At 37.3% G+C, this 22,497-nt stretch overlaps 1 protein-coding gene across 4 annotated transcripts in view; it reads right to left on the bottom strand.

Annotated features, from left to right (window-relative positions):
• Nucleotides 1-22,497, bottom strand: part of PARN (poly(A)-specific ribonuclease) — a 181,685-nt gene that overhangs the window by 7,507 nt on the left and 151,681 nt on the right. For 3 of the 4 annotated variants that reach the window (XM_045819361.1, XM_045819360.1, XM_045819359.1), the window contains one exon: nt 3,748-3,941. In XM_045819361.1, the coding sequence (XP_045675317.1) occupies nt 3,748-3,941 (194 nt within the window). Of the gene's footprint in view, nt 1-3,747; nt 3,942-20,753; nt 21,049-22,497 lie in introns of those variants that run through there. The other variant, XM_045819362.1, reaches the window with a different exon arrangement.

A 22,497-nucleotide genomic window follows, 5' to 3' on the forward strand; every position in this document is an offset into this window, starting at 1 on the left:
GGGGAAAATCCCTATTTTAATGATGGTATTATAAATTCAAAACCCCAATAACTCATATAAAGTTTTCACTTAAAATGATGAAAGTTATAAAAGGAGCTAATCTATTAATGCAGTCTATTATTAGGTATTTTAATTTTAATACCTTTAAGATACGCTGAGATAGAAGGTAAAAACTGAAATCTTGTCCCTGACAAGTAACAGATAAGCTGAAAAATTCAAAAGAGAATGAGATATGAAGGAAAGGATGCTCAGGGTGATCTCTAAAAGTTATACTAACATTTAATATTTAACATGTTGAGCAGGTACAATTGGCAGTGGTAACAAGGTGTCACAGATGAAGACTCGGTATGCTACAGATTAAAAACTTCTCCAATACTTATTTTAAGGAAAGAAAGGGAGGCAAGTAAAAGGAGATACCCCCATTCAAAAAGACAGTTCAAATATATAATCCAGGTTTCAAAAGTTTTCATTTAAGTTAGGTCTCAACAGACTGTACAAAAAGCTTCTGTGACATTTTGCTGCTTTTTTTATTTCATTATCAGTGAGATACAGAAAACTCCCTACAGTTAGACTGGACCACATGCGAAAAAAGGAATTAACTGAAACACAAGTTCCTAGCTTGGGTATGAGTCAAGTTCCACTGCTCTACTACCTTCAACTTGATTGTTGGTTCCGCTGAGCACTCTGCTGAGCATGACAACTGTCACGATGTAAGAGGTACAGGGAAGGAATTATGGCAGCTAGGTTGGTGCCCCTCTTATCCAGAGCAGACAATACATAACTATGCTTACAAGCACCGGCTTTCTTATACAGAATCAAGGGCTCCAGGACCGTGGGCAAGTCATGTAATCTTTTAGGTCTCATTTTCTTAATTACAAATCAGCTCATGATGACTACCTCAGATATTCAAATGAAAGAATTTCTGACTTCTGGCCAAGACAGAGGCATACATAGACACACTGTACCTCTTCACACTACCAAAAGGAGGACATCAAAAAATTTAAAAACAAAAACCAACCAAAATGGCCAGAAAATCAAACTGTATGGAAGTCTAACAACCAAGGAGTTAAAGAAGAAACATTCATCCAGACCAGTAGGAGGGGTGGAGATGGGCAGCTGGGATGGAGAGGACTCATGGCAAGGTGGCTGCTGGGGAACCAGACAAGGTGGTGGCTGGCAGAAAGGGTGGTCCCACATTTGAATGTGGATAAATTGGGAGGAACAACTGGGGAGTGAGACAGATCACACAACCAAGGGTTCCAGTGCAGGGAAAATAAAAGCCCCAAAACCTCTGACAGAAAAACCTGTGAAGGTTGCAGCAGTTAGAGAAACTCCCAGCCTTACAGGAGAATTCGCTGGAGAGACCTACAAGGTCCTAGAATGTACACAAACCCACCCATCCAGAAATCAGTACCAGAAGGGCCTAATTTGCTTGTGGGTAGTGGAGGAAATGATTGAAAGCCTGCCAGAGACCTGAGCAAGTGGCACCATTCCCTCTCAGAACCCTCCACCACATACAGCGCCACAACACAGCAATGTGGATTGCCCTGCCCTGATGAATACCTAAGGCTCTGCCCCTTACTACATAACAGGCCTGCAGAGACAAAACAATACAGCTCAAATGAAAGAAGAGATCAAAACTCCAGAAAAAATACAACTAAGAGATGAAGAGACAGCCAACCTATCTGATGCACAGTTCAAAACACTGGTAATCACGATGCTCACAGAAACGGTTGAGTATGGTTGCAAAATAGAGGGAAAAGTGAAGGCTATGAAAAGTAAATTAAAGTAATATGCACAGAGAACCAACAGTGATGGGAAGGAAACTGAGACTCAAACCAATGGTTTGGAGCAGAAAGAAGAAAGTAACATTCAACAAGAACAGAATGAAGAAAGAAAAATTCAAAAAAATGAGGAGAGGCTTAGGAACCTCTGGGATAACTTTAAACATTTCAATGTGTGAATCATAGGGGTGCCAGAAGGAAAAGAGGAAGAGCAACAAATTAAAAACTTATTTGAAAAAATAGTGGAGAAATTCCCTAATCTGGCAAAGGAAATAGACTTCCAGAAAGTCCAGGAAGCTCAGAGAGTCCCACAGAAGTTGAACCCAAGGAGGAACACACCAAGGCACATCATAATTAAATTACCCAAGATTAAAGATAAGGAGAGAATCTTAAAAGCAGCCAGAGAAAAGGAGACAGTTACCTACAAAGGAGTTCCCATGAGACTATCAACTGATTTCTCAAAAAAAAAAAAAAAAAAACCTTACAGGGAAGAAAGAGCTGGAATGAAGTATTCCAAGTCATGAAAGACAAGGACATACATCCAAGATGACTCTACCCAGCAAAGCTATCATTTAGAATGGAAGGGCAGATAAAGTGCTTCCCAGATAAGGTCAAGTTGAAGGGGTTCATCATCACCAAGCCCTTATTATATGAAATGTTAAAGTGATTTACCTAAGGAAAAGATCAAAAACTATTAACAGTATAATGACAACAAACACAACTATCAACAACTGAATCTAAAAAACAAAACAAAAAAGCAAAAACCAACTAAGCGAACAACTAGCACAGGACAGAATCTGAGAAATGGAGATCACATGGTGGGTTAGCACCAGGGAGGGGGAGGGGGAAGATATGGAAAAGGTACAGAGAATAAGAAGCATAATGGTAGGCACAAAATAGACAGGGGGAGGGTAAGAATAGTATAGGACATGGAGAGGCTGAAGAATTTATATGTAGGACCCATGGACATGAACTAAGGGCGGGGGAACGTTGGGAAGGTACAAGGCGGAGGGGAATAAAGGGGAAAATGGGACAACTGTAATAGCATAATCAATAAAATACATTAAAAAAAAAGAATTTCTGTTAAGCATTAGGTGTCCATGCAAATCCTTGGCAAACACTCAGTCAGCGGCTGTAATTACTGTCACCTTGACTGCTGCCTCACCAGGTTATGGCTGGATGTGACAGGCAAGCCCCTCCCTCCCTCGCACTCCAGCCCTGCACAGAGCCTGGTATGAAGGACTGGGTTAGGCCATGGACCCCCTAGAGCATAAATGGGTGGCAGAGAAGACGTGTGTTTTGGCTTTGGGTGGGCTTGGGTTCACCTCTGGGTCTGCTGCTTACTAGCAGCTACATGGACCTGCATGTGTTTCTCTACCTCCCTGAGCCCAGACACCTGAATCGCTAAAACAAAGACAGTAATTTCCTACATCTGGGCTGTTGTGAAAATGAAATTAAATAAGGAGAGAAAAAGACTCCTATTACAGCATCCAGCACATAGTAAGCTTTCAACATGTGCTAATTTCCTGTTTCCTTTGCTCCTTATATAATTCTGCTTATGAGAGAAATCCAGGCTGCCTGGGTTTTCGTGGGAACAGTGAAAACTGCTACTGAAAATAGCATGTGTAGGAGTAGGACTCCATGCAAACTTAAATGTACATTTAAAATACAGAGGCTACTTTAAACACATCAGCAAAACCTCTAAACCATGGAGAAGGCAGAGAAGGTACCAAATGGACTAACCATCGAGCCCCCCCGCCCTAACCCCCCTTCTTGTTGAGAGCTATGGCTTTTAAGGGATTCCTCAAATTACTTAAACGGTCCTAACAACATCTGGTCCCGTGGAACAAGACATGGGCCTTGCTACCAACTGAAGCCCTGCTGTGACTTTTCCCACAAAAATGCGTTTCTGCAGCACTGAAGAGTACACAACTCTAGAACTTTAGAAAGAGCCAATCCAAACCTGCTGGAGAATGGTCCTTCTTCATTCTTTTAAATTTCTTAGTCTTTTTCCTTCTCTCCGAGGGAGATTCTGCACAGGTATCTGTCTGCTCAAGTTCAGGGTCAGATATCTCTTCTGATACTCTGGCCTCTGAGCCCGTGTCTGCTTGATTGGGACTCAGACTTCTCTTTCTCACCGTGCTGGTGGCTGTAAGACTGAAATGCAAACAGTGAAACAACATGAAAGGTGTTAATAGTAACAGGAAGACTAGCTTATAAAAGTATCTTAATACTGTTGATTCTATTAACACTTAACTAGCAATAAAAAATATGGCAGTTTCTGCCTGTACGTGCAAGTTAAAACATTATTTTGAACTGAAGTCTAAAAGTTTACCCATGAAAAGCTTATTCAGAAGAAAGTTCTGCATTACACTTGTGCAGAGCTATATACAAATCTAAGTTGTTTTTAATGCCTAAAGAACAAAGTTTTAAAGAAAACCCCTGGTCTCTATTTTGGTAGAGCTACCATAACAAAACAACAGTCTTGAAGACATTACATCAGAAGCTAGCATTGTTACCTTCACGACTACCTAATAGATACACAGCAGGACACAAGGAACCGCGAGTCAGTTCGCACGCTGCTCACGCACCTGAACACGATTCCAGGGCATACCCTGCATTCCTCATCTTCTCCTATTCCAAAAGGTGCTAAATGTATAATTAAACCTGGCTTCATTTTTAAAGCTTTATAGGATTTGACATGTTGAATTAAATCAGATCATATGTCCCAATTTTTCCTTAAGAAAGTATGTTCCCTGAAATATAACTTGATAAAAACAGAGTCTACATGACCAGTGTGAATCCTGTCTCTTCTAAAATGGGTCTTACAAATAGATTTTTTATTACAGCCCCCTAGTTACAAAAAGCTTAAAAAAATCAAGTCATTCCACCTTCAACATTCTCCTACCTAAGCCTTCCCTAGGAAATGAGTATTTTTCAATGTTACATGTATTAAAAACACCACCACCACCACCACTCTGGCTACTAAATTATGTAGTATTGTGTGGTCAAGACTGTATAACCTGAATGCAATCATGAAGAAACATCACACAAACCCAAAGGAAAAGTATCTTACTGAAAAAAAATGTGTCGCAGGACTGGTGTTCTTCGAAGATGTCATAAAGAAGACTAAAGAGACATGAAAGCTACATGGAACATATTATAGCAACTGAATCTTATACTGGAGAGGGGGAAAGCTGTAAAGATAACGTTAGATCAAATAATAAAACAGATATAAACAGTAGATTAAATGTTAGATCAATGTTCAATTGCCAAGGTTGATAACTGTACTATAGTTATATTACAGACTATCCTTATTTAGAACATTTGGGAATTAAGGACCATGATATATCAAACTTCCTCTCAAATGATTCAGAAAAAAAGTAATAGTGTTGGTGGAGGGGTGGGGATGGAAGGAGTAAGGAGAGAGAAAAGTGAAAGGGAGGGAGAGAACGCAATACAGAGTGGGTGCACAGAGTCTAAGCCTCCCACTTTATGATGTCTATAGGTTGTACGTCTTTAAGCAAACTGACATATTGTGAAATCAATTTTACCATAGGCTAACTGATATAAACAGAAGTTAAGTTTCAATAGCCTCTCCTCAACATTGTAATAAAACAACGTTGAAAGAAATGGTGAGGACCTGCTATACACAGATAGAGAGAGGGAGAGGGAAAGGAAGAGAGCGTGTGTATAGAAAGCAAAAAAAAAAAAAGTGTTAACAATAGGTGAACCTGGATAAAGTGTGTGTGTGTGTGTGTGTGTGTGTGTGTGCGCGCGCGAGCGTGCGCACGCACGCTATCATTATAAGATTGTTAGATAGGACAAGGGTCTCAATGTCTGGACAGCTCTAAATGTTATTCTTGCTAAATGTTAAAATGTAGCGCAGTATTTTGCAGCTGCAGCAATAAACAGGATGAGCTTGAGAGGAACTCAGCCAGGTAAGTGCAGTGAACTGAAAAGAAGAACTGACCAAATAGTGTATATAGACATTTCCTTCAAAGCCTTCTTTCAAAGACCCAGAGCCTTGAATATGAACCCCTCCCTCCTTTACTTACTGCAAGTAAATAAAACTACCTTGTGACAATATCTTGAAGAGAATGCCTTGACCATTATACAACTGAATGTCTATCCAGCCACCCTGGCTCACACCCTTGAAGCCGGCCACCTGTCCCTGAGTCCTACTCCTTCAGAGGAATGCACCCCTCATTGATCAGTATTCCACCAACTTAGCAAGTGTCTCCCCTGGGCCACCCCAAACAGCCTCCAGTCCTGCTCATTTTATTTCTACCTACCATCAGCCCAGCTCTTTCCTCACCCACTGTTACTGTGGGCCCTCCCTATCGTGCCCCAGACTCAAAACAGGATCCTGATTAGCTCATCTCTCCCTCTCCTCTTCTTTCCAGTCTCCCTTCCCTTAAGAGCCACTCCTTCCAATGTTGCCAAACTTCTTCCAAAGCAGAAATTTCATCAAGATGTTCCTAGCTCAAAAACTTCTATGGCTCTCCACTACAAAACTAAATTTAAACTGCCTGGCATACCATCCAGGAATTGCTGTCCTCTGGATCTCAACCTGCTTTTCCAGCCTTATCTTCCAGTAGGCAGTCAAGTCGCAAAGACAATATGCATTACCCTTAATGAATCCCATTACATGCACTTTCCCATATCTCCACCATCCCTTTGAAGAGCTTATCAGTTTCCGTACACCCTGTATTCCCCATTTCAGTGTTGTTGTTTGTGCTGGGACCCTACTGCTCATTTTTTCCTGCTCAAATACCACTAGCCTTGAGAATGTTCCCCAGTTCCTCTCCTTCCCTGCTCCCTATAACACTTGGTTCGTCTGTCGCAAGGGGCAATTAAGTCACCCATCATTATTTATAGTAAATAAAAATGGGGAACAGTGCAGGTGCCCATCAACAGGAGAATGGGTAAAGAAATTGTGGTATACAGATACAATAAAAACAAGGCAGCAACAGCAGTAAGAACTACTGATATTTGTAAAAACATAGATGAATCTTGAAAATATTCTAAGTGAATAAAGCCTTAACAGAAAAGAGTGTGTATTTCATAATTCATTTATATGAAATTCCAGAAATGCTTAAACTAATCTATGGGAAAAAACTCAGAAGACTGATGGGGTAGGGGAGGGGCAGATGGAGCTTGACTGGGGGACACAAGGGGACATTTTCTGAGTTGATGTTAACGCTATTTCTTTATAGGAGTATGCTTTTGTCAAATGTTAGGTGGATATGCTCTAAACATAGGATTGATTCTTTCATTTTATCATTAATTGTAAAATAATGATTTTGTAGGCAATTGCTGGAACACAGAGTTTTTACCCTAACCATAGGTTACTGTGGAATTTTTGCTCAACAAGGCCCATAAATATGTCAGTTCCCTCTACACAAACATCTGAGAGTCTACAACGTGTTAGAGACTATGCTACAATACAATCTTGCCTCTGGAAGGTTATTGTTTTTACATAACTTTTAAGATTACAAAGCATTTTCATAAACATTTTCTGCTATTTTGGAATGTATTTCTTAGTTCCTAATCTGTAGCTTGTGCTATCAAATAAGAATCCTTTCTAGGAAGTGCTATTATTTATGGAACATCTTGCCTGAAAAAGCCTTCAGATATGTCTGAAATGGAATACATTTCATGTTTGCATACTGTGACAATGAAAAAAGATACCCAATAAAAAGGGCCCCTGGTGGCTAACTGGGATCAAATTTTATAAAACAAAATCTAGCAACTATTTCAGCACAGGGACCTCTCACACAAAATGCACTTCACAGAAAAGCCTGCACTGAACTGCCTGCCTGCACTGTGTTTCTGCCACCTGAGCCAGCCCTTACAAAGGAGTTCCTGGAATCCTATTTCAACCAATAGGACTGAGGCTTTCCCCACCGATCAGAACTACACAGCTGTATCTCCATCAACATCTTCACTGACCAACTGGAGCAGCTCCATTCTGACCAATCAGGAAAGTGTCTTTTGGATCAATCAAACTGCCAAGACTTCAAGTCCTCATCTGTATAAGGACAGACCAATCAGTGACCAGGGTGGGGGACTTCTGTCTATATAAGCCACCTGCCCTCTGGCTCTGAAAGTCCACCTTCCCTTTCCACTGACGACTGTGTTTCCCCACAGCTGTGCTGTTTGAGTTCTTTTACACTGAATCAAGTTTCCTTTTTCACTGCACTCCAAATTGGGGATTCCTGTTTTGTTGAATTGGCACCAAAGGGCGTGAATTAATAATATATTTATACATGTATGTAATATGCACACCAACATAAAATCTCCTCAACTAGCACTCTCTAATGAAAATAAAAGCTATGATTATATCGTATATAGCTTAAGTGTTTTACATCAAAAAGAGTTTTTATTAGCCCTGGCTGGTGTGGTTCAGTGGATTGAGTGCCGGCCTGTGAACCAAAGGGTTGTCAGTTTGATTCCCAGTCAGGGCACATGCCTGGGTTGTGGGCCAGGTCCCCAGTGGGGGATGTATGAGAGGCAACCACACATTGATGTTTCTCTCCTCTTTCTTCCTCCGTTCCCCTCTCTCTAAAAATAACTAAATAAAATCTTTAAAAAAGTTTTTGTTATACATCGAAAACTAGATATATGAAGTACTACCTTCAAAGTTTTAAATGTTTTTTTTTTAATCCTCACCCAAGAACATTTTTTCATTGCTTTTAGAGAAAGAAGAAGGGGGAGAGGAAGAGAGATGCATTGATGTGAGAAAGAAACATCGATTGGCTACCTTCTCGTACACACCCCAACTGCAGACCAAACCCACATCCTGGACATGTGCTGTCCATGGCATTGTATTTACGACCCTTCAGTCTACAGGGGAATGCTCCAAGCAACTGAGCAACACCAGTCAGAGCTAAAATTTTATTTACCATATTTTGCAATGCACAATGTGCTCCCACATATAATGTGCACCCACGTTTTTAACCCAAACTTTTTAGGAAGAAAATCTTTCATTTTAATTTTTTAACTCAATTTTTTATTTACATTTAGATACTTGTTTTTATATTATAAAGAAATTTTAGCATTTCTTTTTTTAACATATTATGGTACAATAAATTTTACGTAACAAATAATTACAAAACCAGAGTTACACTTCCAATGTATAATGTGCATCCTTATTTTTTTCCTCAAAAATTTGGGCAAAAAGTATGCATTATACATCGCACAATATGGTATTTATACACTTTAAAGATACAGTTGTTTGTGGGGGTGTCTGTGTACTATGTATGGATATTCTTTCTCTTGTGCATGAGAGAGAGAGAGACAGAAAAAGAGAGAGAAAGATACTCCCATATGGATTGATTTCAAAGGTCAAAAGTCAAAATGAGATCAGGCAAAAAGAACCTCCCATTAGTGTTGAGCTTATTTTGTATGCAAAATTATAATGCATGAAGTAAGCCATTCTATAAGGAATATGAAGAACACATTTAAATCCACTGAAGAAGTGGTGACTAATTAAAAAATAAAATGTGTCAGACACAATTTGGTATGTCAAAATTGAACATTAAACCTTGATTAGTATTTATATAGGGGATGCAAATGATAAGCCATCCTGGTTATAATGAGAATTAGGTCAAACTTAGAATTTTGCTGTAAGATATTATTAACAAAGCAGCAACTACATACAACGTCTGCAAAATTCTCCATTAACTTCTTCCTTTTAGTAGAAAAACTGTGCTAATAGAAAGGTCACATTCATAATCTCCTTCTGTAAAACCATAAAAATATGACTTCTCCCCTGTATTTTCAATTAGGGTATTACTTGCAAGCAATGAAGTTCACATATTTTAAGTGTACAGTTTGGTTAATTCGAGGAATCGTACATAACCATATATGCACTACAACCATCAAGACACAGAACAGTTCTCTTTTCTCTACAAAGATTTCTGTGGGTCCTGGCTGGGTGGCTCAGCTGGCTGGAGTATCATCCCATGAACCAAAAGGATGAGGGTTCAATTCCCAGGCAGGTCACATGTCTAGGTTGCAGGTTTAATTGCTGGTTGGGCCACATATGGGAGGCATGAAAACATTTCCTTGGGTGAGGATTTAAAAAACAGTATAAAACAGTTTAAAAAAAAAAAAAGATTCCTTGTGCTACTTTGTGCTCAATCCTTTTCCCAGCAAGTATAAACCTGCTCGAGGTCCCTACAATTTTGCCTTTTCTAGGAGTTCATACAAATGAAATCATACAGATTTAGCCTTTTGTGTTTAACTCTCACTTAGCATAATACTCTGAGAACTAGCCACTAGCTAGAAGTATTGGAATTTCATTGCTTTGATTACTGAGTAGTAGTATTCTTTCATAGTATACCTATACCACAGTTCATTTACCAGTTGATGGACATTTAGTCTCCTTCCAATTTTTTGCTATTGTAAGTAGTAATACTATGAATTTTTGTGAAAAAGCTTTTCTGAGTTGTTTTCAAACCATGGAAAAATACACACAACATAAAATTTATTATCTTAACCATTTTTAACTGTATCGTTAAGTGTTATTAAGTATATTTATATTGTTGTGCAACCACCACCCCCATCCACCTTTAGAACTCTTTTCATCTTGCAAAACTTAAACTCTATGGGCATCAAAATATAACACCCCATTCCCCCTTCCCCAACCTCTGGCAACCACCATTCTACTTTCTGTCTCTATGGTTTTGACTATTCTAGGTATCTCGTATAACTGGAATCATACACTATGTCTTTTTTGACTGATTTACTTCTTTAACACAATGTCAAGCAAGGTTCATCCATGTTCCATGTGTCAGATTTTCCTTCCTTTTTAGGACCGAATAATATTCCATTGTATGGATATACCATTTTTGCTGATACATTCATCCATCTGTCAATGTACACTTGGGTTGTTTCCACATTTTAGCTACTGTGAATAATGCTATAAGCACAAAATGTATGAATATCTATGGGGAGGAAGAAATTTTGTACACTTCTAGGTTCTTCCAGATAGTCTAATAATGAATTGACAAGAGACAGATCAACAAGAAAAAAAATAACCAAATGTACATATGGGAACCCCACACACATGAGAGTCAGAGACCCCATATACATGAGAGGTTCACATACCTCTCATGAGGTACATACAGCATCTTGAGCCAAGAAATGAGGTAAGGTGCCTGGGGCTTTACAGGGGAGGAAGGCAATTCACAGAACTGTAAGAGCAGATGTTTAGTAATTGTAAGTTTGCTCTGTTTCTCTGAAATAATAATAAAACTTATTTCTGGTGATAATTCATTATTGGCATGGATGGCCCCAATTTAAATTCTTTAATGGGGAGGTAAAATCTGTCTCGGGTCTGCAGGGTCTTGATTGCCTTCAGCTCAAGGCCAAAACAGCACATCTTGTAGAGGCCTGTTCTGAAGTCCTTCATATCTCCTCAAGACCTACTTTCAAATCTTCTGGATACTGACCAAGAGGGAGAATTGTTGGATCGTATGATAAATCTATTTTTAGTTTTTTGAGGAATCATGATGCTGTTTTTCAAGGCAGCTGTACCATTTTATATTCCTACCAATAGTGCAAAGTTCCAATTTCTCCATATCCTTGACAACTTTTTTTTTAAATTGTAGCCATCCTAATGGATGTGAAGTGATGTCTCTTTGTGGTTTGGATTTGCATTTCCCCGATAACTAGTGATACCAAGAATCTTTTCATGTGCTTACTGGCTATTCGCATAACTTCTCTGGAGAAACATATAGATGAGTTCTTTGCCCATTTTTGAATCAGGTTGTTTTTTTGTTGTTGAGTTTTAGGAATTCTCTATATACTCTAGATATTATCCCTTCCCAGATGTATGATCTGAAAAAACTTTCTCCCATTCTGTAGGTTGCTTTTTCACTCTGTTAATAGTGTCTTTTGGTGCTCTAAACTTCTTAATTTTCAAGAAGTCCAATGTATTCTTTCTTTCATTGCCTGTGCCTTTGGCAACATTGAAAGAAATCAATGCCAAATTCAACACTGTGAAGTTTCTCCTTTGCTGTCTTTTAAAAGTTTTACAATCTTAGCTTTTACATTTAGGTTTTGATCCAGTTTAAGTTAATTTTTATATATGGTGTTAGGCAAGGGTCCAACTTCATTCTTTTGCATGTGGGTATCCAGGTAATCCAATTTATTGAAATGACTGTCCTTTCCCCATTGAATGGTCTTAGCACGTTGTCAAAAATCATCTGACCATATTCTTAGATTTATTTCTCTCAATTCTAGTCCACTGGGCCAAATATCTGTTTTGATAACCACAGCTTTGTAGTAAGATTTGAAATCAGAAAGTGTTAGTCCCCTCGACTTTGTCTTTTCAAAGTTGTCTATTTGGGGTCCCCTGAGACATCATGTTAATTTTAGGATGGGTTTTTATACTTCTGTAAAAAATGTTATTGGGATTTTGGTAGAAATTACCCTGAATCTGCTGACCACTTTGGCTAATATTGACATCTTAATATTGTCTCAAATTCATGAACATGAAATATCTTTTCATTTAAGTCTTCTTTTATTTCAGCAATGCTTTGTAGATGGTAGAAGAGAGCCATTTCTCTCCTTTTTCTTCTTCTTACAAGAGTATGAATCCCATGATGTGGCCCCCATAATCATGACCTCATCTAACTCTAATTACTTCTCAAAGGCCTTATCTCCTAATATTATCACATTGGGGGTTGACACGTCAATGTATGCATTTGAGGGGAGAGGAAGAGAGGCAATTCAGTGCACAACATAAGGTCACTAAGATTTCCCCCCTATCTTTTCTTCTATAAGCATTACAGTTTTAATTCTCAAATTTAGGTTTACAAGTCATTTTTAAGTTCGCTAAGAGTAGAAGTTCATTTTTTTGCATACCATTATTCCAACTGTTTTAGCACTGTTTGTTGACAAAACTAACCTGTGCCTACTGGATCACCAGCACCATTGTTAGAAAATTTTAATTTTCCAAAGTCCCAATAGTTATTAATCTTCATGATATGAGAATAAGAAATAAAAATTCCCAAATCATAAATTATTCTGTATATTTTAATAGTATTTTATTAAGTCTTTTAAAATAATAATGGGCCCTGGCTGGTGTGGCTCAGTGGACTGAGTGCTGTGAATCAAAGGGTTGCCGGTTCGATTCCCAGTCTGGGGCACATGCCTGGGTTGTGGGCCAGGTCCCCAGTAGGGGGGGCACACAAGAGGAAACCACACATAGGTTTTTTCTCTCCCTCTCTTCTCTCTCCCTTCCCCTCTCTAAAAATAAATAAATAAAATCTTTAAAAATAAATAATAATGGGTTATCATAAAACAGTGAATCACTTTTTTGTGTTAGGGTTATACTAAAAGCTTCAGAGGGTAGTTTGGTAAAACAAGATATAATAGTAAGTGAATGGGTTATCATTATGAACCAATATACTGTGATAAAATTACATACTTCAATAATCTCTACTTGATATAGACATTTAGTAATAGGAAAATTAAAAGACTAAAACATTAGCACCAAAGGGATGCCCAATTAATATCATTTAAACATTGAAAGATGCCATGAATACTTACTATTTAAAAGTTATTGTTAAATGAGATTTTAAAATATACAAGCACTAATTGCTAATATTTGTCCTATGACAAATATTCCAGGTGTAGAAGCTTCTTTCATGTTATGCTGATTTTGTTCACATTGTTCTATATATGTCCAAAGCTACGTAACACAAACTGGGTATTAGACTACACATTGCTTCATATAAGCTCATTTCCTTTTTTTAGAAATGAAAATATTTTGTCTGCTTACCTTGATTTTTGGTTTTGTTGTTAAAAATTGATATTGCTTGCCCTAATTCAGATTTTAGATCAGCTGATTTCACACTGGAGTATTCCACAATGATATTTACAACTGGTCTTTGAGTTTCTTCTGCAAACATGTTTACAAAGAACAGTAGCTTACAGCAAATATTAAACACTGAAACACCATTGGATTCTATTGTAAGATAATATAACATTCCAATATCCTAGCAAGGCAAATAGAATCATGTCTCAAAACTGCCAATTTATGAACAGCATGAAAAATTTTATTTTCTAAAATAAAATTTTGAATGCAATATTTATTAAAATAAGAGTTTGGTCAATCATTTTACAATTTTTAAACTTTAATCTTTATTATATTTTTCCCCATTACCATCCAGTCCCCTTATACCTGCTTCCCCCCCAGCAATCACCACACTGTAGTCCATGTCCATGAGTCCTTTTTCCTTTTTGCTCAGTCCCTTCACCCCCTAACTCTCCCCACCCAGCTGTCATCTGCTCTCCATCTACGAAGACTCGTAGGATTTTTATAAAGTATACAAATGTATACATACTCACTAATATATTTTTATTAATAAGAATGACTCACTGTTAGTAGACAGGGCCACAAACAGAGCAATAGTGACAAGTAAGAATGACTAATTAAATCACGGCTCCTTTTCTTCTACATGCTCTTGTCCTGGTTTCAGAAATGTTACCTTAATCTTTGATATTGATTCCACTCTTGTTTTCAATTTCATGTCAGTAGACTCATTTGGATTAGTAATTGTCTATGTTGATGGTTGAACTTTAATTCCCAGATTTTTTTCCTTTATCCTAATTTCTCAAATGATGATTCCCATGATTTGGAGTAACATACCAATGTCCCTGAAAATGCCAGTAAAGAATTCCTTCCTGAAAACACTATTGGAAATCAACTGACCACATGTTTGGTTTTGTTTCTGGATTATTCTGTTTCATTATCTATTTGTCTTTCTTTATGGCAGCACCATACTGTCTTCACTTCTGTAGGTTTATAATAAATCTTAAAGATACAGTTATATCCTTTAGTTGGCTGGAAAGTTCATGCTATTGGATAACATACTAGCCACATTTCATTTTAAAGGGCTACCCAGTTAAAAAAAACTCTCTCCTTTGAGACATGTATAGGACCATATGAAGCTGAACATGTGTTTTCATTCCCATTTTACAGACAAAAACATTCATCCTCAGATAAGTGACTTCCCCTGGGTCATGTAGCTGAGATCATCCTCCAAGTCCAGTGCTCTTTTCATAGCTTCCTTCCCATCCCCATCTTCCCAGAAAGGGAGCTCCCCAGAAAGGCTTCCCCTAACCTCTGAGGAGCCCAAGCAGCCCCTCTCCCTGTAGCATCCATCCTCTGCCTTTTGTTTCCCTCCTACTGCTCATCTCTGCCTCTTCTTTTTTAATTCTCTTCCTCTGCCTCTAGAATGTTAAGTTCTGAGAGGACAGGATTTCACACTCTGTGTTGACCACCAGGTTCTCAGCACCTGGCACTTGGATTTATAGAGTAAATCCTCTGCAATCAAGGTTTACTGAAGGGATAACGTAAGTGGATGCTTCCCCCACAGAGCAACAGGGCAAGTGACAAACACCAAATTGCTTATTTCGTCTTGAATTATATATAATATTAACATGATTTACATTTTAGTATCCAGTCAACTTCCCCAGTCTGGACAACACCACATTCCCTACTAGAGATAACTAAGGGAAAGGGGAATGTCCCACTGTGCAAACTAACTCACAAAGCAAAATGGACTGGAAAAATCTGGGGAAGTGGGAGCTAGAAAATGCATTTTCATTGTTTTCACAAAGTCTCATTCTGAACTCAAATTCCACGAGCATGACTGCTTCTGTGTTTTTGGGCCTGATCTGGGTGAATGAGGTGAGCCTACTGGATAGCCTATGCCTTGGAGATTGCTGATAACTGTGATTCTTATCGCTAAAAAGAAATTTGATTTCAAAGAGCAAAATAAACCTTAAGTAAGTTATATCTGTTTGATAGCTATTCAGTAATAAAGAACATCTTTTGTGGAATGGGCGTACATGGTGTCAGGGGCAGAATTTTATACATGTGAGTATGTGCTCAGTCCTAGGTACAAAGTTATGTGCAAATATGAGATTGGCCTAAATGAGAGAAAAACTGGTTGTGGGTTACAAAGAATCAATGGTATTCAATTAGAAACACTTTTATACTGATAACAAACATGACAGAAATTAATACTAATTCCTAAATAAAGAACTTACACTCAACATATAATTAATTGGAGCTGAATATGAGAACATCTGAAATTTTCAGAAGCTAAGATAAATTTTATTTTGCACCAAAATTTACCTTGGATTCTGATGAAAGAATTTGCTAACAAAACCAGTAATCGAATCAAAGTTATAGGAGGAAAATATACCTACTGCCTCCCATACCAAAAACCCAACTATTTCAGAAAAATAAATTGCTTTAAAATTTTTTTCCAGAAAATTAAACATAACCAATTGAACACATATTTGTCTGCACAGAGATATAAAAATCTTCACAAAAGCACAGAGACCAGGAGAGGCAGCCTCAGAGAATGGGATGTTAGCTCACTTTGGAGATGACAAGTAAGGAGAAGAGTGCCAAAGAACTTTGCACAGAGGAAGCAGAAATCTAAGTGCTTTGTAAAAGGCTGATTCACCCAATAGAGCCCTGCAAAGTCTCAGCAAAGAACAAGTACCAGATTCCTGAAACAAGCAGATAGTAAGAACTGGCGCTATATCAACAGGGAGAAAGGCTGGACTAGGATCCACACCCCATCCCTGGGAAACCAGGGCACTGGCATTCCTCCAGGCCAGCAGGAGTTAGGGACCAGGTCTAGCAGAGGAGACTGGGAGCGAGTAGGACAAGAACTAGTTGCAAAAGCAGCATCCCCCACATACTAGGAAGTGAGGTCTCCAGCTTCCTTCTGCCAACCAGTACCCAAAGCACCAGCAGCAGTCAGGCTTATCTCCCTCAAGCTGCAAGATCACAAAATTAATCTATAAAACACAGGAATCCTTATAGCCATTATCATACTTAGTACTGAATACTTTTCTCCTAAAATCACGAACAAGACACAGACGCTGATTCACTACATGTTTTCAACATTGTTCTAGAGGCCATAGCCAATGCAATAAGGGGAGAGAAGGAAATAAAACTTATATGGTCCTTTGGACAGGGAGAAATACAATTACCTTTATTTGCAATATGTTTGTCTAAACAGAAAATACCAAATAGTGCACAAAAAGTTATTAGAACTAATAAAAGAATTTAGTACGGTACAAGGATATAAAGTCAAAATATACAAATCAGTTGTATTTCTTTATATTACCAATAAGCAACTGAAAACTGAATTTAAAAACATATGACTTACAAAAATCTTCCATCACCAGAGCAAGTTCAGCCACTAGGCTCCTTAAGCACAGTTCCAAGAACATATGAAACACTTGAAAATGTTATTGGTTCAAAAAAAATGTTACTGGTTTCAAAAGCAGAAAAATATAAAAAATATGTATATAAAATTAGATGTTTATAAAACAAAACTATGACTTACAATAGCATCAAAAAGCCAAATACTTAGGGACAACTCAAAATGTATGTAAAAATTTGTATGTTGAAAACTACAATGTATTGATGACAAAAATCAAAGAAAACCTAAATAAGTAAGAAGATATACCATGGTAATGGACTGGAAGAAGCAAGATATTTAAGATCTTAATTCTTTCTGAAATATCTATAGATTCAACATAATCTCAATCAAAGTCCTAGAAATAACAAACTGACTCTAAACTTTTTGTAGAAAAATGAAGGACTTAGAATAAACATTTTTTTAAAAGATGAATAAGATTAAAGATTTACTACCTGATTTCAAAACTTATTAAAATATAACAATCTAGACAGTGTGACACTGGTGAAAGGATAAACAACTAGATCAATGGAACAGAATAGAGTCCAGAAATTTTACAGACACACAGACCCAACTGGTTTTTGACAAGGGAGTCAAGATAATTCAGCAGAGAAAACAGAGTCTTCAAATAATGGTGCTCAACAAATGGACAGCTACATGCAAAAAATGAACTTGTACCCATGCCTCACACTGTATATAAAAATCAATTCAAAATAGATCAAATACCTAAACATGAAACAAAAAATTATACAACTTACAGAGAAAAATGAGAAAATCTTTGTGACTCTAGTTTAGGCAACAATTTCTTACATAGATCACAAAAAGTACAAGCCACAAAGAAAAGCATAAACCTTTCAGAAAAGATATAATTACAAAGTCAGCTTCTCACCTAATCACTCCAAGAGATGAGCCATCAATATGATCTGCCTCTACATCCAGAGTTCTCATACCTTTTTAGTTCACTCTTAAATAATACACAGCCAAAAACAGCCAAATATTTGAAGAAAGCCTTCAACATAAGAGACAAAATCCACAACAGACCAATCAATATACAGACAGAAAAAAATCTGAAGAAACAGAAACAATGTACGGAATGGAAGAAAACTTAAAAAGTTATAGGCGTCCCTGCTTTGCACATATTACAGGACCGCAAAAATGACTGGGCAACCTGCCATACCTGCAGGTCAATGGATAAACAGAAAACTCAGGATGTATATGACTACTTGGAAAAATAGGTAAATATCAAAAGGAAGTTGAAAGTGACTGCCTCTGAGGGACAAGATGGGAGTAGAAGGGGACTGCTGCTTTTCATTATAAATGTTTTTATATTATTTGGCCTTTAAAAACAATATTCACGTATTTCATTAGAAATATTTTAAGAGAAAAAATACCAAGAACTGCACAAATATCCAGTAAACATATGAAAAGCTACCATACCAATAAATCATTACTTGTCTGGTTATGCTAAACACTCAGCTCTTGTTACTAAATTGGCTCTGTGACCTTAAGTGAGACACAGCTTCTCAGACCCTCCAGCTCTCCTGTGTAGTCACAAAGGGTGGACTGAGTCACCTCCAAGACCCTTCTGGCAAGCATATGGCTTCAGCAGTTAACACTTTTGCTCACACAATCATAGGTGCCACCGTTCTTTAAAAGAATAAATCTGCATTTCTTAAAAAATGTCTTTAGTTTTCACTTCCATTCATCTGAATTAGTGTGGTATTACTATATTCCATGATTAGCATTTGCAAGTAGAAATGACACATAGTTATTTAAACAACAGAATTCATATTATTACTATCTTAATCCTACATGTTTTTGAAGACATCCCATCTCTTCGGAAATTGCCATTTTTGGTTGTTGCTATTTTTCTTATAAACCCACTAAACATAACCTGAGAAGGAAACAAAAAACATAATGTCAACTGATCAGGCTCAAACTCAGAAGTAAACTACTGTTTCACAAGTGATGTCAAAGGAAGGAGGCAGGTGGGGTTTTCGTGTTCATGGAAGGTATCAACTCTTTCTTTCTGCTTGGGCACTCACCTTTATATGATGCCCACTGTAGTGAAATAATTTTAGCTAGTAAAGAGAAAAAAACTGGGGGGTGAAAGAAGAGGATAAAAAGAAAACTACAGAGATCTTACAGAGAATGCTACTCTAAATTCTAATAGTTTAATTATATTCATTAATTCAGCCATCCTAAATCATACATTTAGTCAAATTAATGATGAGATGACATCATTAGCACTAACAATTTGACTTGTTGAATCAACAGGGTTAAGATGGCTTTACCAGGAGAAGAGAAAAAGGCTCTGCCTGATGGGTTGCTCATGATAGGAAGAATGTCATTTCAGCTTCTTCAGAACAGAGGACCACCTACCACAAGATGTTCTCTTACCAAGAAATTGCATGCTTCTTACATCTTGGTTTGAGGAGATCCTTGTGGGAATTATTTGTGATTATAGCAAACTAGAAACTAATACTTTCCAAGAATTTAGAATCATTAATTTAAGATAATAAACGAATGTACCTCCTGGTCATTCCCAAGAATTTCCCAATTCTTCATATTAAATAGAGATAGCAGATATAATACTCAGAAAACAGTAGTCTGAATACTGATTTCCATAGCATCACATGGGATTGATTTGCTTTTAAAGTTATTTTCCCTTAAAAAATGTGGTAAGGCCTGTATGAATAGTCTTTAGCTGAGATATTCGAAGACATCCACCACCGACCTACTCCCACCTTCACATGGCTCTTTCAGTCTAAACAGAAGGTAAGACAGTAAGATAGGGTAGAGACTGGTGTGATTATGAAGAGAATGTCATTCCTTTCTGTCTTACCTTTAGCAAAGTAATTAAAAGTATTCCTGGCATGACCCAGTACTGTTCAAAAGGAAAAAGCAGTCTGCATGCATTCTCCAGTAACAAACTGAAAAGGAAGGTCCGTTCCTGGTGTATTATGGGTTCTCTTGTTCATTCATTCATTTGCATCTTTTTCGAAGCGAACACAAGGCATCATTTCTTAGGTGCTGGAATACTAATATAAATAACAATAATCCCCAACTTTATTCCAGGTGGCATGGAAGGAGGCACTAAGACTTTTCTGGTAGTAGAGAGGGATCACATATGGATATCTGAGGGAGCAGGCATTCTGGAAAGAGCATGAATGAGATGTGGAGTGAGAGAGATGAGGGCTTGATTCTGAGTTCTGTCATTTATTGGTGTTGTGACTCAGGGTAAGTTCCTTTAGTTCTGTGAGTATCAGTCTCCTCAATTACAAAATAGGTTATTGTGAGGATGAAATAAGAAAATACAAAACAGAAAAGTTATAATGCTTGACATGTGGTAAACAGTAAATGCCAGTGCCTTCTCTGTTTCCTCTCTATTCCATGTGGGGCAAAGGGGGAGGGTCCATGTTTTTAGAGACAATGTTGATGGGTTTTCAGAGGCAGGGTCCAAATGTTTGAAAAGCTTCAGGAAATGAGAAGAGAAAGAGGGAAGAAAGAGTGGAAAGAAGATGCTACTAGCATGAGGAGGTGGTACAGCATGGTCCTGATGGCTGGGAGGGTTAAATGTTCCAGCAGCCTTTCCAGTAGGTAGGTAAGTAATCAGCTAGATAGCTATTTACTAACTCGTGGGTGTCCAGAACCACCCCAAATGCCCTACTCTGTTGGAAATGTATACAAGGTTACTAGAAGACACAGTTCCATTTTTTCCCAACATTTTATTATGAGAACTTCAAAAATACAGAAAAGTATGAAGAACTGTACAATAAACATCAATTTAGCCATTACTTAAGATTCTATAATTAGTTCTATTTTGGAATAGAGATTTGAAAACATATAACAGATATTTGCTCTTTTTCATTTGGAAAAAAGGGGCATAAAAGGGAGAAGCTCTAGAATGTTCCCTTGTGGTAAGCATTTGACTTCTGCTCTCTCCCAGCAATGCAGTTGAATGAAATGAAATCTTTGCTTCAGAGATTCTTGAATGGACAAAAGGAAGCACCTAAAATCTGTAGACAGAATTTAAACATGGAGCCACCTATCAGCATAACAACAAACTTCTGTATTGGGCCATAGTAGTCATTCATCCTTATACCCAACCTCCCCCAACACACACATGCTGTAGTTTCTGCTGCCTTATAACACATTGGGTAGGGTATAAAGCATCAAAAAAGGACTGCCAGAAAAATGTTAAGGATTTCTATACCTGGCCATTAAAATATAGGATTTACACATTTCATACTTTATTTCAGCTAAAAGTACTACAAATAATACAGGAATAATTCTAACTGCACATGATCTGGGCAACTCAAATAGGAAATTTGTTTTGTGTTTGGTTAATAGATATGGAAAAGATAGCGTTTCACTTCCCTATCACCTAAGTGTGTTGAGGGCAATTTCAATTGTTAGCCCCATTTTGAAAAATTATACTGTTATATGAAGATAAGTATAAACAGTATAACATATTATTAGAATCACAGATGTTAATTACTTTTAATTATGGTTATTCAAATAAATAACACAAAGATATGAAAAGAAAACACTGCTTTTCAAATATTACTGCTATTATGAAACATGAAAGTATTCCAAAACATCGAAAGTCAGATTAAACTGAGCTTTCAAATTATTTAAAATAAAATCTTGAGATGACATACTGCTTTGAAGTGGGGTGAAGGCAGGTTCTCTGTGCCAAATTCTAACTTTCTGCATACAGAAACTTTTAAATGGAAATGATGAATTTTCTTGGAGATGGGGACTAATTCCTTTTCTATTTTTAAGTTTAGTGAAAGCTAAGTCATTACTAAAATTTTCTAAATTTTAATAAAATAACCACAGATTTTTAAAGATCAATGATAGAAATCTTAGAGATTGAACTCTTTTAAAAATACACATAATTGCTAATAAATATAATTGTTCTGTTTGCACAGCTGTGCTTTAGTCCATTTCTGTAGTGCTGACACTTCATAGTCTAGATCTCTTAAAGTAGACCTTCATCTAAGAATTAATTGGTCTGGCTGCCAGACATGCTATAGCCCATGAAGTAGTGAGGGAAAAAAAGGCCAGATCTTATAGCATTTCCAATCACTTTATCTATCTTTCATATTTTATATACAGAATTTTTACATCTACAAAAGTATTTTAATAAAGGATAAAACACATAAGTAATAACTAAAAATTATAAATTCACCAACTATTTTTCTTGATAATTCATAATTTTCTGCTGAAATTTTAAAAGAATTCTAGGTCAGCCCTGGTTGGCATAGCTCAGTGGATTGAGCGCAGGCTGAGAACCAAAGGGTCACAGGTTTGATTCCCAGTCAGGACACATGCCTGGGTTGTGGGCCAGGTCCCCACTGGGGGCCACACAATAGGCAACCACACATTGATATTTCTTTCTCTCTCTCTTTCTCCCTCCCTTCCTCTCTCTAAAAATAAATAAAAAAATATTTAAAAATTAA

This window comes from Phyllostomus hastatus, unplaced genomic scaffold (genome assembly GCF_019186645.2).
Source record: "Phyllostomus hastatus isolate PE091 unplaced genomic scaffold, TTU_PhHast_1.1 phas_scaffold_385, whole genome shotgun sequence".
NCBI lineage: Eukaryota > Metazoa > Chordata > Mammalia > Chiroptera > Phyllostomidae > Phyllostomus > Phyllostomus hastatus.